Raw genomic sequence first — 24,441 nt, 5'->3', positions numbered from 1 at the left:
AAAGATCTGCTGACGCCTTGTTAGAAAATTTGATAGTCATTTGCCTAACTAATGTTTCCTGATTTTGTTTAATCTCTTCTTTACTAGTTATATAAATTATAGCTTTCTCAGAAAAGAGACTATTTTCCACTTCTGCTACAATATGAAGTTCTTGAGGGCAGAAAGTTTTGTCTATTTTGTTTACTGATTTATCACAAACACTCAGAAGACTGCATATTATAATAGGTGTTTAATGAATATTTGTTCATGATTTCTATTTCTGAAGGTTGATCACCAACTTACAACATACACAAAAATAAATTCAAGGTGGATAAATGACTTAAATATAAGTCGTGACACCATAATTTCACCGATATTTTCACCTATATGTACCTTAGAGCAAGGAACATAAAGGAAAGAATAAATAGACGGTATCACATCAAAATAAAAAGCTTCTGTGTGGCTAAAGAAAACATCATTAAAATGAAAAGAGAACCAACTCTACAGGAAAACATATTTGCCAATGATACCTCAGACAAGGGTTTGATCTCCAAAATATATAAAGAACTTACATGACTCCACTCTAAGAAGACAAGCAACCCAATTAAAAAATGGGAAAAGGACTTGAATAGACACTTCTCCAAGGAGGACATACAGAGGATCCAGAGACACATGAAAAGATGCTCAACATCGCTAGCTATCAGAGAGATGCAAATTAAAACCACAATGAGATACCACTTCACACCAGTCAGAATGGCCATCATGAACAAATCAACAAACAAGTGCTGGTGAGGTTGTGGAGAAAAGGAAACCCTAGTGCACTGTTGGTGGGAATGCAGACTGTTGCAGCCACTCTGGAAAACAGTATAGAATTTCATCAGAAAACTAAAAATGGAACTGCCTTTTGACCCAGCAATTCCACTGCTAGGATCATACCCTAAGAATCCTGAATCACTAATCCAAAAGAACCTATGCACCCCAATGTTCATAGCAGCATGATTTAGCAACCTGAGTGCCCATCAGTAAATGAGTGGGTCAAAAATCTATGGTACATTTACACAATGGAATACTACACAACAGAAAGAAAGAAGGAGCTCCTACCCTTTGCTACAGCATGGATGGAACTGGAAAGCATTATGCTAAGTGAAATAAGCCAGGCAGTAAAAGACAAATACCATATGACCTCACTTATAAGTGGAATCTAATCAAAAAACAAACAAGCAGCAAAATATAACCAAAGACATGGAAATTAAGAACAAACTGACAGTAACCAGAGGGGAGATGGGAGGAGAAAATGGGGAGAAAAAAGGAAAGGGTTTTTAGGAACATGTATAAAGAACACATGGACAAAACCAAACAGGGGGTAGGATCAAGGGTGGGAAGTGGGGATGGCTGGGGTTGGGGGTGAGTGGTGGGTGGAAAGTGGAGACAACTGTACTTGAACAACAATAAAAAAATATTTGTTCAATGAATGGATTAGGGTTTTTTCCATCTCTGCTATCATAACCATTCTTCAGAGTTGCAAAGATCACTAATTATTAACATATTTTCAGGCTGAGGGAAGGGTAGAAGATAGACCCCTGGACAGTGTACAAAAGTTGTTGGCTGTCCTAACAGCAATGATTTTTATGGCTGTGGCCACTTCTGATTAGAAGTCAGGGGCAGAAATAGTCTGATGTCAAAATAATAATATTATAAGTTATTTTAATTTTCGTATGAAAGGCAGTGTAGCATAGTGTTTTTGTGAATTGGGTCTGTATTCAGGTTGCATGGGTTAAAATCCTACTGTTGCAGCTTATTGGCTATGTTATAACTGGTCAATTATTTAACCTCTTTGTGCGTCTATTTCCTCATTTGTGAAATAGGTGGATGACAGTAGTATATACTGAGTTGGCCAAAAAGTCAGTAAGGTTGTTTCTGTAAAATAAAAGACATATTTTTCATTTTTACCCATAACTTTAATTGATGTGGATATTTTGAGTATGTCAGCTCTCTCGTGCCTGGTATAACACTGATTATTCTCACTTAATGTCTTGATTTGATCCCTACCAACTTCATCTGGTCTACCTGACTGTAGAGATTCATCTAGCAAGAAATGTGTAGCACAAAACTTCACAAACCACGTTTGACATGTTCTGTCAGTCACAGCACCTTCTCCATACACTGCACAGATCTTTTTTTTTTTTTTTTTGCATTTCAGATGTGGCTTTTACCTTTCTTGAAATAACATAGCATAATATGCCTAAAATGTTGTGTATTTTCTTCCATCTTCAATATTAAAATGGCTACACAAAAATTTACCAATTTTGATGGTTTTTAATGCATGCCAATATGACAGCTGTCACAATTCAATCTAACAAAATTGTTTTGAGTGAAGTTAAAGACTACTAAGCTCTACTAATATCACCTTATGGAAAAACCAAATGAACTTTTTGGTCAACCCAATGTTTCCTAGTACTGTTGTGAGAATTCAATGAGTCAATACATATAAAATACTTAAAAAATGCATAGCACACAGAAATACAAAAAATGTTTGTCATTGGTATAGGAAATTAGTGAAAAATAGCCAATAACAGAGCTAAGAATAGTACTCTAGCAATTAATAAGATTCAATGATTGTTGGTTATTATTTTGCATTCAAGTTAATCTTGATTGACTATTTAAAGAGAACATAATATTGTTTTGATTTTATTTTTATTCAGATATATATAGTCAACTCAGAATGAACTTTGGTAAAGTACATAATGTATATTTGATGTGTCAGGCATCTAATTTTGTACTGATACCACCAACACAATAGATTAAAATTTCATAAGAAGTATAGATTGTATATGGAACTCATCACTTTAATAATTAAACATAACTAAATTTTTAAACTTTAACATTTTAACTCCTTTTTTAGATCCATGGTCTTCTATGTATACTGTTCTGTTTGTTTTATGATATTTCTAGAAGTATAATAGCCATATTTTAAAAGGCAACTGCATTATTTTTATTATATAGAAGAATGTCTTATCTGAGATTTATAGGTTTGAAGTTATGACTCTATCCCAGGAAATTATATAGCCATTACTTAAAAAAAAATAAACAAAAACTCTAAGTTTGCATTTGTAAGTGTACTAATCTTACAAGTATTGACCCATGGGTGCAAAACTATGGTGACTGGCTGGTATTAGTAATATTATAGCATCTGTTGTTGTGACATACTCTGAAAGAATGGGAAATTCTCTGATCATATAATCAGTTATGTGGCTGATAAAATATACATGGGCTTACCAAGTGATTTTTTAAAATAGCAGCTTTATTGAGATATAATCCACCTATCACAAGGTCTAATTTCAGAATGTTCCTCCCTACCCCCACCAAAGAAACTTCTCACACATTGGCAGTCATTCCCTATTGTCCCTCGACAATCTCTGGTAATCACTAGTATGCTTTTTGTTTCTATGTATTTGCCTATTGTAGACATTTTATATAAATGGAATCATACAATATGTGGACTTTTGTGACTGGCTTCTTTCACTTAGCATGTTTTCAAGGTTCATTAATGTGATAGTATGTATCGGTACTTCATTCATTTTTATTACCAAATAATATTCTGTTGTATGGATGTACTACATTTTTTTAAACTACATTTATCCATTGATGGGTGCTTGGATTGTTTCCACTTTTGGCTGCACTATTATGAATAGTGCAGTTATGAATATTTGTCTATAGGATTTTATGTGTTTTTACATGTTTTCAATTTTTTGAGCATATACCTCAGAGAGAAATTGTTGGATCATGTGGTAGGTCTATTAATATGTTCAACTTTTTGAAGAAATATCATACTGGTTCCAAAATGAATGCACCATTTTTCAATATTATAAGTAATCTATGATGGTTTTAACTTCTCTATATCTCACCAACATTATTTCTGGTTTTTTGTTTGTTTGTTTGTTTTTGTGGTGGGGATATCCTGATGACTAAAGATGTTGAATGCCTTTTCATGTGTTTATGAGCCATTGTATGTCTTTGGAGAAATGTCTATTCAAATACTTTGCCCATTTTAAAAATGGAGTTACTTCTTTATATTGTTGAGTTTTAAGAGTTCTTTTAATATTCTGGTTATTAAATCCTTTATCAGAAACATATTTTTTCAGATATTTTCTTCCATTCTGTGAGTTTTAGTTGTAGCTCTTATATTTAGGTCCATGATCCATTTTGAGTTGTTTTTGCCTATACTGAGACATGGACATCCAATTCATTCTTTTGCATGTGGATATCCAGTTGTCCCAGCACCATTTTTTTGAAAAGACTATTTTTTCTGACTTAATTGTACCAAGAGCTTTTAAAATTTATTTTTTGACATGCATTCAATCTTTAATCAACCTATACTTATTATAAGTACACATTTTATGGCATAAATTAGCTTTGATTTTATAGATATTATCTTGTCTAACTTATTACAATGTAAGTTATATTTTGTTTGTACATCTGACCTTGATATTATGTGATGTCACTTCCTCAGAGAACCTCTACTGATGACCCAATTTAGTAACTCCCCCCTCAGCCACTTTCTCTCATATCACCCTGTTTTATTTTATAGCTGTTACCATTCTTGTATATTTGTTTCATTTCTAACCTATCACCACACTTCCCCAATGCCCACAAGTTTGAATGTAGGTTTTATGAAAGCAGAGATCTTGTTGCTCACCACTATATTCCCACCACTGAGAACAGTGCCTGGCACATAAGAGGCAACTCAGTAAGTACATTTGGGTGGGTGGATGGATGATGGAATTACGATTATCATCAGATTCCACTTGTACTTACATTCTGCCCTAACATGTTACAAAGTTTGTGGTTTCTTGACCTTTTCTTACATGAGTCCCCCAAATGTGATGCTTGTCCTCCCTTTCATTTGTTCACCTTTTTGATTTTCAGCAACTTTGACAGCCTAGTTCTAATCCCATGAGTCTTAATCTGTCTTCTCCAGCTAATAATGTTCTTTTTTAACCACCAAGTCAGTGCCCATCATTTACTATGTATATCAATCCCACCTTACATTTGGGTCACATCCTCTGTATTCACAAAGCATATTCACCTTTCTTACTTCATTTAAAACCTACAACAACCCATTGGGTTAGGTTTTTTCAAAAACCTTTGCTTTGCGTTGATTCCTCTCACTTTGAGGAGACAATGTCTTCTCCTTACAGGCAAATTGCAAGCACTGAAGAATAGGTACCACATCTCATATGCCTATTATCTGTCAATGACAATCCTGTAATGAAAAGTACAGCATTGGGCACGTAATTGATACCCAATAAATGTTTATTGCTACAAGAAATATTATTCATGCGATTTTTGCCAACCTTGCCCCAAAATAATGATGCCAAACCAACCAGTCAACAGAATCTTCTGAAAAATCATAGAGGTAGCAGTTATAGGCTCTCATATTTCCAACATGCTATACATTCTTATTAGCTATGGCTGCAGGCATTAACATTACCTGTATCTGATGTGTTATACTTTTCAAACAATCCTTGTGGTTCTGTCTTACTATGTAAGCTTTCTGAGAGCAATGTTTCTATTTAATTTAGCACAATGCTGTATGTGTTTGAGTCATTCATCACTAAATAACTCCTTTGATAAAAATGACAAAGAGCAAAATCCCCAAATATGGTATTCAAACAACCTAACATACCAACATTCTTAATATTTTTATTAAAAATTCTGGAGATTATTACATAAATACTAATAATATAAAGATACCACTGGTTGAAAAGATCTATTCATTGATTGATTGATTGATATAATTTTTTTCAGTCATTTGATAACAACAACACAACTGATCACCAATGGCTATGGTTCCTCAGTTCTGGCTACTAGTGTGACTCCAAAATTAGAACTTGTAACTTCTATACTTCTAAAAAGGTATCTAGTCTCACTAGTTGATTCTCTTATCCAAAAAGCTAATTTTCTGTTTCCTGCAGACCAGTGCTCTCAAATGTAGCACACATTGTCATCACCCCAGAGTTGCTGATTGAAAAGATGTTGAGTAACACAACAGAATTTGCATTTCCAAGTTCACAGGTGTTACTAATGCTACTTGACCTGGGGAACACACTCTAAGAAACTTTGATTTAGCAAATCTGGTCACAGGTAGCAGATCAAGAGAAGACAGTTACCCACCTCATGAAATTATAATGGTAAAGTACAGAAAATGTAAAAAAACACAAACTGCATGAAAAAGTGCAGGTGACCCTTGCAACAGAGAAATGGAGCTAACCAGGTGACACTGCTTAAACTAGAACTCACCTATGTTTTCTCACTTTTCCCTTCTCTCCTCATATATTTCCACACTCCAACTAGGTTGAAGGCAGGTACGTATAGTACTTGATTATCTAAACTTCTTCACTGTTTTTGCAACACAGAAGGCATACGCAATAGGTATCATTAAACAGTTGATCGATCTAAAGGGTAAAGTCATATTTAACTTTATAAGTGGAGTTGTTTTATAAATAGTTTTTTTCTCTTTGACAGATCACTTAAAATCATACCACTTTATTAATATAAATTTACCTAATGATGTTACATTAACCTGATGAATAAAATTATATAAGAAATATGGAGATAAATTGCTTTGGAGTTTCTCGGCTAGAGTTAGTTTTTCTCTTTTGAACATATGCTTGGTTTTGGTATATTTAAGTATTATGTTCCCTATTTCTCTTTTTTCCCTATTTGGTTCTTACATTTAACTTACTGCACATTTTGATTCTTAGTCTAATTACAGGGTTTTTTTATTGTAAGCTTATGTATATATTTTTGTAAGAGATGACACTATTGTTTAATGTAAAGAATATAGCTATACAAGCAAATATACTCATTTTATGCAATATACATTATACATACACTTAATAATGATGAAAAAAGTACTAATATTGAATGTCTTACCTTTAATGATGATAAACTAAAGCCAGTGTCAAGAATGATGTTACATCACATTTGGCTTGATAATATGAGTGATTAAGACAGTAAAACAAGTTGACAGAAGAAGTCGGGAGAGGAAAACATCACTTTGCACCACCAGCAGTGAATTAAAAATCAAACTGGCAGTGCATAAGTGTGAAATAAAAACCTTCAGCCTGTTGGCAACTTTCTTGTCAACATGTCCAAAAAGATGTGTTTAGAGCACTGGAGCTCTGATCACAGTACAGAAAAAAGCAATTTAGAAATTTTGATTTTTCTTTTCTATAGTTCTCATCTTTTATAGCAAAATTGCCTTTTTAGTAATGTGAGGAAACTGAATAGAAATGCCAAATAAGTAAATAAAGTAGGTTGTTAGAAATTTAAAAGTAGTACATCAAACTATATCCCAACAATTGGATTCTGAGTTGGTACTAAGACAATTACCTCCATACTAACTGAGAGCCTTATAGGAAGAAATTGCCTAAAGGTGAACAAATACTAAGTATAACTAAATACAAAAGCACCTGGAATCTCTTTCCTAGGCATATTAATAATTAATTGCTTTTTCTCCCTTATAAATTTTCTTTTCTTCTTTTGTCTTTATGCTTTTTCTGGGAAGACAATGTGACCATGCTTGGGAACCAACATAATTTCATTAGGTATCTAGGAAAATGCTTCAAAATTGGCAATAATGAAAAGCATTCCAAAATTTTCTGTCCCTTACTTCCTTTTCCAGCTGTTTCACTCTCTTCCCCCACCCGCAGAGCACTAGGTGCTTTCACTGCCCCAGGTTACTCGCCTTTGGACCTTCTAACCACCACCACCTAACTTGTACAATCTGGATCACACCGAAGATTTCACCAACTCCTCCAATAGCACAAACTCCTGTTAGCATCTCCCTTTCTGCAGCATTCTTGGTATCATACTTATGTGTATAATCCACCTCCACTAGACTCTCAGCTCCTTGAGAGAAGGAATAGTAACTTGTTCATTTTTGAAGCCTCCATGCCTGAAACAGTGCCTACTAGATGTAAGTTGAGATATACATTTGAGAAGGTCCCACAGACAGGGATAAATTAGTCTCATTACTGTGCCTTACTTAGATTGCTTAGCTTCGGTTTCTGTTTAAAAGCACTTTTCCCTGAAAATGTTTCCCTGAAAAAGCCGAAATAGTATGACTATTTGTTCCTATGTAGTTATATTTGACATTTCTTTATGCATAGTTTATATGGAAATAATGTAAGCTACTAATTCTAAGAAATACTGACTTTATTTAGTATGTGTTTATGATTGCAAAAAATGTATATTTTAATACTTATCATGGAAACCTATGTATGTAGAAGAATTTTACTTTATCAATTATATCTCCTTACAATAAAAAAGTACTAAAAATAAGTTGGTTGTGTACAATTCCCAGTTTTCCCCTCCTTTTAAAAGTACTATTATTCTCCAAGTGTGCATATTAGATAAATTATTAATCCAGAATGTAGACTAACTTCTTTGGAGATTAAAAAAACTTGCACAATTGGGAAGATCCAAAAATCAAATATTGAATGTCAAAAGATTTCTAAAACAAATTTCAGAGAGAGAGAGAGAATGCATGGGGAGGCGGGGAGGACACAGTTCCCAGGTCTGGAACAAATGGACACAGTACCTGTTGCTTTGGTCAGCCCCAAGTTTTACCTTTGAATGTCTGGGCGTGTCTCCTCATTCAGCACAGAGCTAATGAATAGCATCAGTAAAGAAATTTGTCAGACCTGGTGGTTATATCAGGAGTTATATAGGAAAATAGTAATGAACCCTAGGAAAAGAAATAAGGGAAAGTTCAGGAAACTAACTAAAAATGCCGCATTGGTGTAAATTGAATAATAAAATCCCTAGTCATATTTTGCTATAAATAGAGGTTTGGGAAATTGTCATTCACCTTATTTAAAATTCATAAATATTAAGGGTACACTGTTCTCTCATTACAGAAATAATAGAATTCCAGCTATTACCTAGTTAGGGTCATTTCAATGGCTATAGCGTGTATTATATCAGTAAGTGGAACATCTGTATGAAATGTCCACCTGCTGATCTACTACCACTCCATGCACATTTCAGTGAAGCACACTTCATCATTTTAAGACTTTTAATGAAGCCTTATCTAGATTAACATTTTAAGCACAAATACTTTTAAGCATTAAAACTCTCACACTAAATGAAATTGCATTGTCTTGTTTACCCTTGTTGATTAATAAGCAATCTGTTAACTGTTAGAACAGTCCAATTGTGTCAGTAGCAGGAGATTAGTAATGCAGTGATGTTTGTAGATATAATCATTTCTCCTGAAGGCTTTGAATTAGACTATCACTTACACACTGTCCGTAGGCAATGAAAAGATATAATATTTTTGACATATGTATCCACTATTTTGCTTGAATCATTCAGTTGAGGGTCACTGCAGTAGTACTAATGCTTCTGGGGCAAAATGCTATTTTGATGCATGCATATCCTTCTTAAATAGTGTGAACAGCTATTAAAAGGAACACAGCAACAAATATAGCAGTAATAATCCAGTATCCTAATTTCTGTTTTCAGAACATTACTGTTTTGTTAATCAAGCTTCGGAAGGGAAATGTTGCTAATTCTTTTTTTTTTGTCAAATAATAGATGTTGTATATTAAAATTTTTTACAACCTTATTTAACTTATTCCCAGCCAGTAGAAAAATAAACTTTTGGCTCCAAAATATCTGAGAGTAAATTTGGAAAAAATTTCTTTTTGGGGAACTTCTGTGTTTTGTGTTTCCTGGGACTTTGAATCAAAGTATATAATCTGGTTGGCATTCATATGACCTAATGATTTATTTCATTAAGTTATAAATTGTTCAACACCTAGGTGTTAAGGTGAGAGCTGACACTTTAGATGACAAAATCAGTGAAAAAGGGAAGAGGATTGGGGGTGGCTAAATTCTCTGCCATTAGTTGGTATCTATCTGTAAGAGACCTCCAACCTAAAGGTGACTGTAGAATCCTCCTTGTTCCCTTGTCCATAGCTGAGCATATCACTGCACCCTAAAGTTCACGTGGAAGAGTGTGTTTCACATCCTAGGGAATCTGTCCTGTAAACACTCATGGCTCGTCCCGCTCTGTGTTGCAGTCGCTGTGTGGTGAAATCAAGCAGCGGCGCCGTGGAGTGGCCTCCATCCTGCGGTTGTGCCAGCACCTTCTGGATGAGGGGGAGACCTGTGATCTGAGCGCAGACCACCAGCCCATGCAGCTGATCATCGTGAATCTTGAAAGGAGGTGGGAAGCCATTGTCCTGCATGCTGTCCAGTGGCAAACGAGGCTTCAGAAGAAGATGGGAAAGGACTCTGTGAGTGGTTTTGTTTTGAAAGCATAATGCCCTCTCATTTTTCTCAGGAAAAAATTCTTTCAGGGCTTGTGTTGATCTTACAAGTGGTTTTGCTAACTAAAGGGATAGCGATCTCCAAGCCCTAAAGGAAACTCTATCTGTCATAACACAGAGATTTGTTTGCCTACTAATAAGATACATTTAAGTGTATCTCATAGTCTTTTTAAAAGAAAATCACATGGATATTTTGCTTAATCTTGCCAAATGAAGCCATTAATTCTTTCCATCATTTCTTCACCAGTAATATTTATTAATCATACAGCACCCCGGGGAAATTTTGGTGGGGGGTAGCTTACCATTCTCAGAGCATGTGCAGCAATGTGTGTGTTCTTCTGACAAGGCAGTGCAATAAAGCTCACTGTTTACCTTTTGGTTACATGATGTGAGTTAACATTTGTACAACAATCTCCATTGTTCCTGCTTGGAGCTCCTGATGGAGTTGCATTGCTGACAACTGGCAAGTTTCCTCGTAAGAGTTTTACGGCAGTGCTAAAGGTAGGGGTAGGGATCTCTTTTAAGGATTTTCCAAATTTACTGTGATTCAGGCTGTTGCTAGATGAAGAAAATATATGTGATTAGAATTGTTTTATTATAATATAAAATAGGTACTTGTCCAGAAAACTTTCATATCCTTAAGGAAAAGTATTTTTTGATAAAAAGATTGCATTCCCCAAATGACCCTGAAGTCAGTATCTATTACTTGAAGGCCTAATTCTTATGTTTGACTCACATAAGTGAAATACAAACATATGTGCATTCATACATACGTACATACACATGTAGAATGGGGAGTGTTTCCTATGTTTTTATCACCAGTTCTATGTTTATGGGAAGTTCAAGATTCAAAATTGGAAAATCAAATGTAATAATCTTGCCTTAAAAACAGCCTTCTCTTATGAATTACACTTTTAACAAAGGCTTAATACTTGCAGTCCGATTGTTTGGCGTTGGGACAGGGAACGGAAGAGACAGTGCATCAGAAAGCATTCTCAGCTCCTTTGCATCTGTAGCTCCAATGTTGAATTTAGGGGGTGATTTTATTGACAGTCCCATTTTATTGTTTTAAGCTGAAGTTGTTAAATTTCTTAAGATTTCAAACTTATTACCAGTAATTAGAGTCTATATAATTGGGTGCCTTTTTTTTTTTTGAAATGAGCTGTGTGTTGTGAAGCTATTTACCTGGAATCTTTTCTTTTTTGTGTTTGGAAGGACTGAAGAGGTTATTTTTTATTCTATAGTTTGAAGCTTCTAAACATGGTAGTAGCCCTAATAAAACTTGCACAAAAACCTACTGCACCTGGAAAACTCTGACATTTTGGAAGTATTTAAACTGCTTTGAGGAGACAAAACTGGGTTTCTTTGGGGATTTACTTGAAATCATGTGAGCAGGGATGCTGGACTAGATCTTTTCTGACTAGACATTGACATTTTTACCCTACATCTGTGGTAAAGGTAAGCTTTAGCTCTGAAACCCTGGCTCAAGCGACTATATAGGAATAGGCATAAATCACAAATAGATAAAAGTCTTTCTTTTCTTTAGGTTAGCTGCTGAATGTGTCAGTTGTTTGGAATGATGAAGGAAGCAAATAAGGCTCACTGTGCTAATCAGGGTTGAGAATCACTGTCAAGAAAGGACTAGAAGAGTAAAGAGTGGCACTAATGCAATACCACAGTGAACACAGGGCACCTCATTAAGCTGGAAATATTTCTTGTTTCTGGTCTCTGTGGGTTGAGTAAAGATTCTAAGTTGCTTTGATGGGGAGAGTAGTATTTCACCACTGTGGGAGGCTGCCTTTGCAGAGAATCAGATGTCTCTAAGTTGTCTTCTGTTTGTTCATTATGTGTTTCCACCCCTATGTCATCCCCTTCGTCGCTATATTACAAGTGCCTGGGACATACTTGTACATAATAGATATTTGATAGATACTTTCTAAATGAATGAGTATATACTTTCATTTAACAAATTTTCTTTCATTCTAGTATTTGTCTTTTACTTATAACTTTTATTTTACATGTTTATGGTAGTATTTTTTTTATTGTTGTTCAGATATAGTGGTCTGCATTTTCCTGCCACCACTTTCCCCTGCCCCACCCACCCCCAACCTCCCACCCTCAATCCTTCCCCCCTTTGTTTTTGTCCATGGTTCCTTTATTCATTCTAGTATTTGATTTGGAGTTACTATATCTATATTAATTCTCAGTATTTATATTCTCACAAGATGCCTTTGAGTGTTATGTTTCTATAAGACTATTTCACCTTCATGAGATGCCATGAAGATGTCTTTTAACCTTTCTTCTTGTCCAATAAGGACAGTGATTCAAGTTCTAAAATATATTGTCAAGTATCCCATAGTGTACTTTCTGTACTTTCTGTTCTTCAAAAGTTACTTCTGAAGGAAATTCCATTTGGGGTATTGAATAAAGTAGTTCTAAAAATGTGGGCTAGGTTAGAGGTAGAGGCTTTGATTCTCTCTTTGTTATAGGATTCTCTTCATTAATCACTTTGGAAAAGCTTATATAAGAAATGTCACCTAATCATCCATTCATTGCTCTTCATTGTTCAATTTACATCTGTTTGTGGTGATTTGATTCCTGTTGGTCTCCTCCACTGGTCTGAAGAAAGCATCTCCACAGCCACTTTGCATTCCTACTCACCTACTCATCTTGCATTCCTAAAACCCCATATAGTACCTGCGACTTAATAGGCACTCCATAATATTTGTTACATGAATGAATTTTTTCTAAGTAATACTCTATAGTAGTCAATGTTGGAGATTCAGAGCTAAATAAGAAACTCTCCCTTTTCTCAAAAAGTGAACTTAGAAAGATAATACTAATATACAAATTACTATAATACTAAGTGATATTCCTAATTACTACCTTCAAGCTTATAGTTAATACTGACAAAATATGGAAAATCTTTTAATCAGATTGAGAAAAATTCAGATAAATGTTTAAATGTCAATTAAACAAATTTCTTTATTACTTCTAACTAGGTAAATAATGAATATATTTATCTCTTTTTAAAAATTTGTAAGAAAAAAAGAGATCTTATATTAAATTTTGTAGATCAAAACAGACAAAGCCCCAAAGCATCTGTGTCTTTTATCATCAAGATTTGAAATTGCATAATTATTTGACATAATACTTTGTTCTTCCTACACTCAAACTCTTTGCCCAGACTTACTTTTGTTTATTTTGTGTTACCTGGAAAAATGGATCTCTGAATTTTGTTCCTTTGACTCCTTCTCTGAAACAAATTATCAATAACAGGAATAAGGGACAGATCCTTAAGGATTCTATAAATATTAAAAGAAAGTAAAGGGAATATTGTGAATAATAAAGATCAGAACAAAAATTATTGAAATTGAAGACAGAAAAACAATAGAGAAAAAATCTATTATGTTAAGCTATTTTTAGAAGATCAGGGAAATTGATATATCTCTAGCAAGATTGATCAGAAAACTACAGGCCAATATCCCTCATGAATATAGATAAAAAGATTCTTAACAAAATTTTATCAAATTAAATCAGCAGTATATAAAATATGTATTATGACCATGTAAGGTTTATCCAAAAAATGCCCAGTTTAACATTTAAAAGAAAAATCGATGTCATTCACCAAATTTATAGACTAACAAAGGAAAACTATGTGATTGATTATCCCAGTGGATTCAGAAAGTACATTTGTCAAAATCCAACACCTTTCCTGATTAAAACCTTGGAAATCTAAGAATAAAGTAGGAACTTCCTCAACTTAATAAAGGGCATATACAAATAATCAACTGATTGCTTTACTTGTAGTATCAGAAAAATTGCAATGATGTCTATGTTTAGCCTTTCTATTGAACATTGTACTGGAAGTTTTAGCCAGTGCAACAAAGCAAGAAAAAGGAATTTGTTACTTAGAAGTTAATGAGCAAAATTATCTTTACTCATAGACTCTATTATATTCTATGTAGAAAATACTATAGAATCTCCAGAAAAGATCCTAGAACTTAAAAAAAAGGAATTGAACAAGGCTACAGGATACAAGATTAATATACAAAAACCAATTGTATTTTTATGTACTATCACTGAACCATCAAAAATTAAAGTAAAAAACAATATCATTTATTGTATAATAGCTGCAAAAACATTAAATACTTAAGGATATATTTAACAAAAATATGTAAGATCTGTTTTCTGAAAACTATAAAACATTGCTTAGAAAAACCAAATAACTAAATGAGTGAAACTATATTGTGTTCATGAATCACAAGGCACAATGTTGTTAAGATATCAGTTATTCCCAGATTTATCTATAGAGTTAATGCAATCCAAATGAAAATCTCAGTGATGCTTTGGGTACAAATTTATAAGCTGATTTTAAAATTCACATGGAAATGCAAAGGAGCTAGAATAGACAAAATGATTTTGGAAAAGATGAACAAAGCTGGAGTACTTACAGCTCCAGACTCAAGACTTACCACAAAGCTATAGTAGTCAAGAGAGCATGGCATTGATATCAAGCTAGAAATAGTTCAATAGAATACGATATAGAGCTGCACATAAATGGGCAATTGATTTTTGACAAAGGTGCAAAGGCAATTCCAAGGGTAGTCTTTCAACAAATGATACTGGAACAAATGAATATCCATAGTTACAAATATGAAGTTGAACTGTATATTGCACCATATACAAAAATGAAGTTAAAATGGATCATAGACCAAAATGTAAAATATAGAAACCATTTAGGAAAAAAATTATAGGGTAGAATCTTTGTAACCACTAGAGGAGGTATAAGGGGCAATGAGGAAGCTTTTGGGGGTGATTATATACTCATGATCTTAGTTATAGTGATGGTTTTATGAGTATATTCATATGTCAAAACACCTAAAATTGTGTATTTTATGTTGTGAAGTTTATTTTATGCCAATTATATCACAGTAAAATTGTTTAAAAAAACACATGAGCTTATATAGAATTTTACATAATTATAGATGGATCGATTACCCTGAAGCCTGGCAGTAAAATGGGTATTCCTTTGTGAAGATAATAATAATAATAATAATAATAATAATTGCTAACACATAGCATTTAACATGTGTCAGGCACTGTTCTAAGTAATTTACATGTTAAGTTGCTTAAGACTTTTAACTACTATATGGTATGTATATACTATTATCCTCTCAGTTTTGTAGAAGAAAAACATGAGGCAAAGAAAAGTTTCAACAACTTGTCCAGAGTCACGCAGCTAATTTGTAAATGATCTGCCATTCAAACCTAAGCATTTTGTCTCCAGGGTCAGTGTCCTGAATCAACATCCCAAATTGTCTAAGGAAGCCTTCTTTAATGATAAGAATGGTACATCTGCAACCACTTTTTTAAAAATCACATAGATTAACAAATGTTTTGTAAATGCAAATAGCCTATTGTATTTTGAAAATATGAATAGGTAATCTCATTTTTCCAGTACAGTTTAGAAAATTCTGGATTAAATTTCTTCATTGCCACAGGTGATATTAAATGCCTCAAATTAGCCGAACCTAAGTGGGCTAGGAAAGTAGTAATTTCCTATGAGAACTTTAACAAAGAGGAGTAAGCAAACATTTTCCCTTTTAAAGTATCAGAAACAATAGAGAAGAGAGAATTTGGGCTGCCTTGTGAATTGGCTAATAGTTGATTGACCCTTAAGGATTTTCTCTAAGTACTTGGGCCTTCTTATTAAATTTACACATGTTTTGCAGAAACTCCTAACTTTCATGGAATTTGTATTAAAAGGACCAATTTTCCAGCAGTGATTTGTTTATATTACAAATTAGATTTCTTTTTTCAAGTGCCATCTCAAAAAACCTTTCCCTATTGGACAAGTGCAGATTTATACAGATCAGTTTCCTTTGGGGAATCAGTTTATTTTATTTTCTTGTGTTAATTTTGTTTGTTTGATTGTCTGGCCAAGATTCTTCTAGAGGCAAGTGGTATGCATGTGAGGGAATGGGGCTGTTGCGTTACTTGCTAGCAGTATTTAACATGTACAATGTCTTAAGTCACTTGGTTACCATTTTTCATATATCATCTCAGTTAATCTTCATAACAACCATAGATGAAGAAGTTAAATTTTTAAAACATTAATTACCCAATATCATAGAGCGAGGAAGTAGAAGAAGAAGATCTGGATCCATGTATGTCCGATTCTAGGACTTTAAGCTCTTATAGTGATTAATGGGTTTATTGATGATTTCCCTTCAAGACTATATTGATTGGTTATCATATCTTGTATTAATGATTTTTTTCTTTTTATTGGAAACTGCTTGGAATTCTTTTTTTGAGTTGAATAAAAGAAGAATCATAAACCACTGACAGTACAGTAATTTCTGTTAATATACCATTTTCCATTAGTTGGTCCATCCTAAGAATTTTTGCATGATGTGTTAAAGAGTAAAGACACAAGCTAAGTTGGATTTAGTTAGAAAATTCCATCTAATCCAGTGCTTCCCTCCATCTTTATCCTTGGTTCTTCTGTCAAGAAAGACTTGGATTCACTGGGAGAAATGCATGGATGAAATTCAGTATTGGGCTTATTTGGAAAAAATAAACATACCAAACAATGGGAAATCACTGAATTAAAAAAACAACTTGAGAGAGAAAAAAGTTTCTTTTGAAAAATTGAGAAATTTAACTAATAAAGTTTAGATTCTAGTATGTATTCTTATGAATGAATGAAATGCTTTGGATAAGGTCATCATATATCATCACTCAATAGTTTTTACTTCAAAATATTTCTAAAAGTAATAAGATGTGTTCTGTGTAAAACTTGCTTGACAAAAATAAAGGGAAAAAATGACCTGACAGTTAATATATGTGTGAAGCTTAGATAGAAAGGTACTTTCAAAGCATTGCAAATATAAGGCTTTTTGGGTGCTGATTTAGACATAAAGTCTAGGATTCTACCACCAATGTCCCTGCTCTGCCAGACTTTATAAGATCTTTGCATATTACAACTCTCCCTTTCTCTCACAACTTTCCCAATTCAGTTTCTTCTGTCAGCTGCAGCATATGAATGAATGCTGTACCTATTTGGAAATACTCAAACTAAACCAAGATATAAACACATAGGTAAAAGGACAGAAAATTTTTATAGTTTTCAGAAATGTGTGAATGTGATTTTTAAAAAATAAAACCTACTGAAAACACAGGGATCATACTCAAAAAATGAAGCTGGCTTGACAAAGTGTCTTATACTTATCAATGATGTCCCCTTATTTGGATGTCCTAATTCAACTCCTAGATTTTTGTGGAGAAACATCCAAAAGTCATTCATAATAACTGAGGACATCACTAATATTGAATGGACAGGTGGGGGTGAGAACAACAATGCACAGAATAATCTATGGCTTGTTTCCCACAAACACTGGTAGTGTCGCCATTGGGAAACACTATGTGGTGACCATTTCAGAGTACTGTTATCTTCACATTCATGCCGGGGACAGGTCTCTGTAAATTACTATTTTGTTCATACCATATATCCTGTAAAGTACTCAGTTCAGCTCTGCTTAGCCATTTTTTAAACCCAGATCTTTACCTAAAGAGAAAGGAAACTTTTGTCTTTCTATCTCAGTTTCCTCACCTGTCTAACTCGTCCTATAAGGCCTCTGAATTGGTACTTTTTTTCAAACAATGTTTTAAACACGAATGATCTGGATTCCTTTGAAATGGCTTTATTTCAGCAAGCATGCCTTTGAATCCTTAGCAAATTTAGGGTTTAAGACTTTATTCTTCACGCAAATATATGTTTTTCATTTTCCCCTGCCACTCTGGAGCTCTAGCATTGAAAACAGAACCTTGTGTTCAGAAAATCTCTGCACATTTATTGGCCTTGAAAGTATGCAACACATCTAACCACATAATTGAAAATAATAAGGGCACGATAAATGGGATGGCCCCAGGGTAAAACACCCAAGGGATTCAATTGGTGTCACTTTGCATCAATGTCCATGCATCATGGTAATTGAGGTAACATAACCAATTACCACATTTTAATTAGAGTTCTAAGAACTTGAGAACATTTGCAATGATGAGACAGCTCACTTTTAAAAAGAAAAAAAGAAAAGGTAGAAAGAATGAAAGAAAATGGTTTAAAAAAAACCGCACACATTACATTATCCAAGCTTGTTTCTCACAAGCAGAGCATACATACGAATAAAATGTTTTGTGAATCTTCATTATTTTTATATCTCTCGATCTTATTATTTGATGATGCATTTTGGGACACCAAGTATTTGAAAATGGTAGTTTGTGACTAGAGTAATAGCATTATCATCCTAATATGAGTGATGATTTTTAGAAATTTATGATTAAAAATATTCTCTAGATTATGGCCTTGGCTTATTTCATTTAACATCCAAGAGCTTCTCGCTATCCTAACTTGGGGTTTCATTCTAACTTTTAAGTCAGTGTCTGAATGCTGTGACATATTATTAAATTACTTATTTCTCTGGCTCTAGTTGCTAAACAAAAATAGATCTAGATTCCACCCCCCTTCAAAAAAATTAAGAGCAGAATTACTGCATTTAGAAAATAATTTTGACTTGTGGCAATTATTTTTATAAGGCTTGAGTTTAAGTGAAAAACCTCCTGTAAAATTTTAGTGCTGCTACATAATCAAGTAATTATGTAATTACTTGTACTTAATTACTTACAAGAGAGATGGTTGTTAAAAAATCTTTATACATGTCAAAAACAGCTTCCTTCTTTAGAGTATTTCTACCCAAGCTTCAGATAGAAAAAAAGCTCTTTTAAAAGTAATTTCCAATAAATTTATTTTTCTTTCACAAACCTGTTACCATTTTCTTTAAATATATGAAAGTGCATTATATACAGGTCTACATGCCCTATCTCCTGTTTCTGCTCAAAATGGTCAAAAAAGAAAGGAAGAAAAGAAGAAAGGGAGGGAGGAAGTGAGGGAGGGAAGGAGAAGAATAGAAAGAAATTATTTTAAATTACATTGGGAGGGCTTGATTTTAAATATAAGGCATGTGTCCTTGATGTGAAGATTTCCAGTAGACAGAGTAGATTTTCAGGGGAAGTCAAGAGATTTCCTTTCCTTGATCTTGGAATAGAATGTGGTGACTAAGAGCTTGGGCCAGACTGTGTCATGCCATTTAGTAGTCACGTGATTGTGACAAATTACCTAATTCTATGGCTCAGTCTCTTCATCTGTAAAACAGACATAGCAGTAATGCCTGCCTCAGGTTATGTGAGGTGTAAATGAAAAGGTCTTTGAACAACTGTTGCTACAGAGTCAGTTGGTGTTAGCTTTCTTATGCTATAGCAGGGACCAAGTCTTACTTATCTTTGTTAATTGTCTAGAAATTACTGCATTGCTGTCATGCTAGGCAATTAATATATTTTTTACTTAATAAACACATGAGCAAATCATAGAGAAGCGAATAGTTGGGGAAATCTTTCTTAAGTGATAGATTTCATAGTTGACATAACCTCCATCCTTACCCTCCTCTCCTTTCCAGCCGGACTTGGCAAAAACTGAACCAGTTGAATTAATCTAGACACAACTTTGTCAGTACAGGTTGATTTTCTTTATTGTTTTCTACTTTTCAATTTTATTGATTTTTATTCTAGTTTTAGTTATTTCTTTCATTTATTTTAGGCTTAAATTGCTCCCTTAAAGTAGGAGCTTAGGTTTTTAAATATGTCTTCATTTCTAATATATGCATTGTATGCTATACATTTTCCTCTAAACACTACTTTTGCTGCATCAAACAAACCTTCATAAATTTCATTTTCATTTTTAATTAGTTTAAAATATTTAACAACTTATATTGATACTTTCTCTTTAACCTAGGTATTACTTGGAAATATGCTACTTATTCTCCAAATATTTTGCTATTTTTAAGCTTTCTTTTTGTGAATGATTTCAGGTTTAATTCCATAATGATCTGATTTATACACTGTATGATTCCTATTATTTTAAATTTTTTAAGGTATGTTTTGTGGCTCAGAAGGTGGTCTTATCTTCATGAATGTTCCATGTGAGTTTGAGAAGAATATACATTATGCTGTTGTTGGATGAAATATTCTATAAATGTCAATTAGATCCAGTTGATTGATAGTGCTGTTCAGGACAACTATATTCTTAGTAGTTTTTTGCCTGATTGATATATCAGTTACTGACAGACCAGAGCTAAAGTCCTAAGTCCTCAGTGCTGATTGAAATACAGCTACAATCATGGATTTTTCTCTTCCTTCTTGCAATTCTATTCAATTTTTGCCTCACTATTTTGATGTCTTCTTATTAGATTGATACACATTTAGGATTGTTATATCTTCTTGGAGAATTGATCTCTTTATTATTAAAGCCCCTCTTTATCACTGATAATTTTCCTAGTTTTTGAGTCTGCTTTGCCTGAAATTTATATAGCTACTCCTGCTTTCTTTTGATTAATGTTAGCATGATGTATCTTTCTCCATTCTTTCAACCTTTCTGAGTGTTTGTGTTTAAAGTGAGATTCTGTAGATAACATGTAGTTGGTTCTTCTTTTTTCTGTTCTGGAAATATTGATTTTTAATGGCAGTACTTAGACCAGCTACATGTAAAGAGATTATTAATGTAGTTGGAATAGTATCTATTATGTTTATGACTATTTTCTATTCATTGCATTTGTTTCTTGGTTTATTTTCCCCCTTCTTTAATTTTAATGAAGCATTTCATATGATTCCATTTTGTCCTCTTTAGCATATCAATTCTATATCTTCCTGGAAAGTTTTTAGTGGTTATCCTAGATCTTCCAATATACGGTATACATTTAAACTAATCTAAGCCCACCTTTAAATAACACTGTACTATTTCACATGTATAATGCTGATAACTTGTAATAAAATTTTCTCAGTTTCTCCCTCCCATCTCTTAGGACATTGCTGTCATTTATTTCCTAAAACATGGTTACCATTACTACTTTAAATGAACAGTGTTTTTTAGATTAATTAAGAATAATAAAGGTACAATATTTTATTTTGCCTCTATTTATTTTTTCTTTCATGCTTTCTCCTTTAGACAGATCCAAGATTCTGACCTATTATAACTTTCCTTCTTCTTGAAGAACTTCTGTTAACATTTCTTGCAGGGCAGATCTGATGACAATGAATTCCTTCAATTTTTGTTTTTCTGAGAAAGTTTTTATTCTCTGTTTTGAGGACAGTTTTCTGAATTACAGGTTAGTGTTTTTTTTCTTTCGATAATTTAAATATTTCACTCTAATCTCCTCTTGTTTGCATAGTTTCTGATGAGAAGTCCACTGTAATTGTTGTTATTGTCCCTCTATAGGTGAGGTTTTTTTCCTCTAACTTCTTTCAAGACTTTTCTCTTTATCTTTGGTTTTCTGCAGTTTGTATATAATATGCATAGGTATAGTTTTTTGGGGGTGGGTGGGGGTGTTTATCCTGTTTCCTGGCTCAGTGGTTTCATGTCTGTCATTAGTTTTGGAATATTCTCAGCCATTCATCTTTAAATATTTCTTGTCCTCCATTGTCTCTTTGTTCTCTTTCTGGTATGCCAATAACATACACAGGGTCCAACAGAAGTAACACCTGCTTGAGTTCGTAGGGTAATAATATGGGTGTAATAAGTTATAGTTTTAATTTGAACATTTCACCTAAAATGTCATACAGTGTGCTTGAGTGTGATGTTGTTATGTTACAGACTTACATGCTTATGATTTTGTCATAAAAAAAGAGATGTTATTTGTGCCAGACCCTGTATATTGGATCCTTTGAAATTGTCTCAAAGTTCTTGGATGTTTCCTCCATTTTATCACTTTTTTATCTGCATTTTATTTTGGAATTTTTTATTGACCTAGTTTCAAGTTCATCAGTTATTTCTTTGGCCATGTCCAGTCTACCGATAAGTCTTTCAAAGGCATTCTTCATTTCTTTTATAGATTTTTAAACACTTCTAACATTTCCTCTTGATTCATTCTTAGAATTTTCATCTCTCTGCTTACATTCCCCATTTATTCTTACATGTTATTTACTTTTTTTCATTAGAGCCCTTAATATATTAATTATAGTTACTTAAATTTTTCTGTCTGTTAATCCCCAAATTTATGTCATTTCTGAGTCTGGTTCTGATGATTCCTTTGTCTTTTCAGACTGTGTTTTTCTTGCCTTTTAGCATGCCTTGTATTTTTTTTTTGTTGAAAGCTAGACATGATGTGCCATGTAATCAGAATTGAGGTAAATAAGACATTAGTGTAAGGTTTTATGTTCATCAGACAAATTGCTGAGTTGCATTTAATGTTTGCCATAGCTGTAATTCTTTTATGTTGAATTTCAGATTCCTTTAGTGTCCTTGTTTTTGTCTCCTCTGTTACTTTTGAAGTCTCCTAAGAATTCTCCCTTGGATACCTGTAAGTTATCTTTTAGCTCAAATCCACTGTTATTGTACTGGAACCCTACTGGTAATAAGAGAGGAAGGATAAGTGTCCTATATTTTAAGATTGACTCTCAGCTTTCATAGGCCTGTGCCCTTGGACTGTGACTTTCATAACTATTTCTCAGCTTTTCCACCTGCTTAAATGAGATAGGAAGGCTAGAGGGAGTCAAGTCAGGGAAATGCCCTTCCACCAGGTGGGATGGGCTCTCCCTAAAATTTTTGCCCTGGCAAAGTAGGCCTGTGTTATTCAGAGTGTTTGGGTGTATTTCACAATGGTTACTCTTCCAGTTCCACTATCAGAATCACAAGGAAATCTTTCTTAGCATTTTACTGTGAGAACCTGCTGGGGTTCTGGGAAGTAAAGCTCATGAAAATGTGGAGCCTCCCTAATGTTATGGCCCCAGCACTTTTTTATTCTCAAACTGTCCACACACAGCCTTCAGCAATTCATTAAAATTTCCTATGTAAGGCCTGCTACCTGTTTGTGACTCCAGTGGCTTCTGCTTCAGGTAAGTAGATCTTATCTGTGATTCTCTGGATTCATGTGTGTCTACAGATTTCAGGGTAGCAGCTTGCCCTGCAAACTTAGTTCTCTGATGTGTCCAAGGAAAGTCATAGACTTTCAATTTGGTTTGCTTTTTCTTCTTTTGAAAACAAGAGCAACAACTTCCAAAGCTCTTTACCTATCACAGGTAAGATCAGACGTCCTTATAACTGGTTGAAATGAAGGACTCTAACCCAAGCTAGGGATCCAGAGCTTAGTACTAGGTGCAGAAGAAGGGCAAAACTTACCCAACAATGTAGGATATAAATGCAGGCAAAATCTCAGATACAGGATCCGGGTCAAGTAGGGATAAGAATCCAATTTTTAGGGAACATCAATCCAAATGAGCCTGGGCAAGAGGTTGAAACAGACTGAACCAGAAGGGCTGCAAGCACAGAGAGCCCAAGGGCAATGAGAGTGATGCCTCAAGGAGTGAAGTCCTTTCAATATAGAATTGAAGCAATGGAACTGTTAATGGTACAGGTGAGTTTGGGCTGGAATATAGCATCCCATTTCCCTTAGTAATTTTTGTGTGAAAAAAATGATGAAATCAGACTCTTCTTTTTCTGTTCCTACTATCCTGCTTTCCACTATCCTATTTCTAGTCTACTAGCGTCACAGCTGGATAACTAGAGTAGACTTTTTGCTAGTGTGGTTATTTCCAGGTAGCCCCTTCAGCCTACTCAGCATACCACTCCCTGCTGGGCTTCAGGGACTGAAATGCTATTGTAATGGTATTATCTCTCTGAACAAGGATATGCCGTAGCTCCATTTTGCTGATCAATCAAAGTTGATAACCTCTCAGTGTCTATACACTGTCTCCAATATGACTACTGTCCACCTAAATAAGGAGGTAAACTGGGGCAAGCTCAAATTACCAGAAATTGAGTTTATTTGGGAATAATAGAGGAATCGCAGTTTGGAAATGCATACTATAGCAAGCTACACACAAGTTTGTTTCAGATGGACTGTATTTATGAGCACGGGGTGTAAAGAGGGAGAAGTCCATTCAGAATCCAAGCAGTAAATTCACTGGCTTGAGGAAGGACAGAGATTTGTGGCAAATGGTCACTGGTCAGGAGGTAAGTCTTGATCTTCTGTAAGTCAGGCACTTACAGGAAATCAGTGTTTCAGTTCTTAAG

The 24,441-nt window shown here is 34.0% G+C and overlaps 1 protein-coding gene across 6 annotated transcripts in view; it reads left to right on the top strand.

The window, feature by feature from the left end:
* Positions 1 to 24,441, top strand: part of AKAP6 (A-kinase anchoring protein 6) — a 470,989-nt gene that overhangs the window by 410,859 nt on the left and 35,689 nt on the right. For all 6 annotated transcript variants that reach the window (XR_004903997.1, XM_036029438.1, XM_036029433.1 and 3 more), the window contains exon 12: positions 10,071 to 10,286. Coding sequence is in view for 5 of the 6 variants with exons in the window: in XM_036029438.1 (XP_035885331.1) it covers positions 10,071 to 10,286 (216 nt within the window). In the remaining variant the exon portion in view is untranslated. The remainder of the gene's footprint in view (positions 1 to 10,070; positions 10,287 to 24,441) is intronic.

The sequence above is a fragment of the Phyllostomus discolor genome, chromosome 1 (genome assembly GCF_004126475.2).
Source record: "Phyllostomus discolor isolate MPI-MPIP mPhyDis1 chromosome 1, mPhyDis1.pri.v3, whole genome shotgun sequence".
In the NCBI taxonomy this organism is placed as follows: Eukaryota; Metazoa; Chordata; class Mammalia; order Chiroptera; family Phyllostomidae; genus Phyllostomus; species Phyllostomus discolor.
Note: the sequence above shows the minus strand (reverse complement) of the source record. Positions and strands in the feature narration are given on the sequence as shown.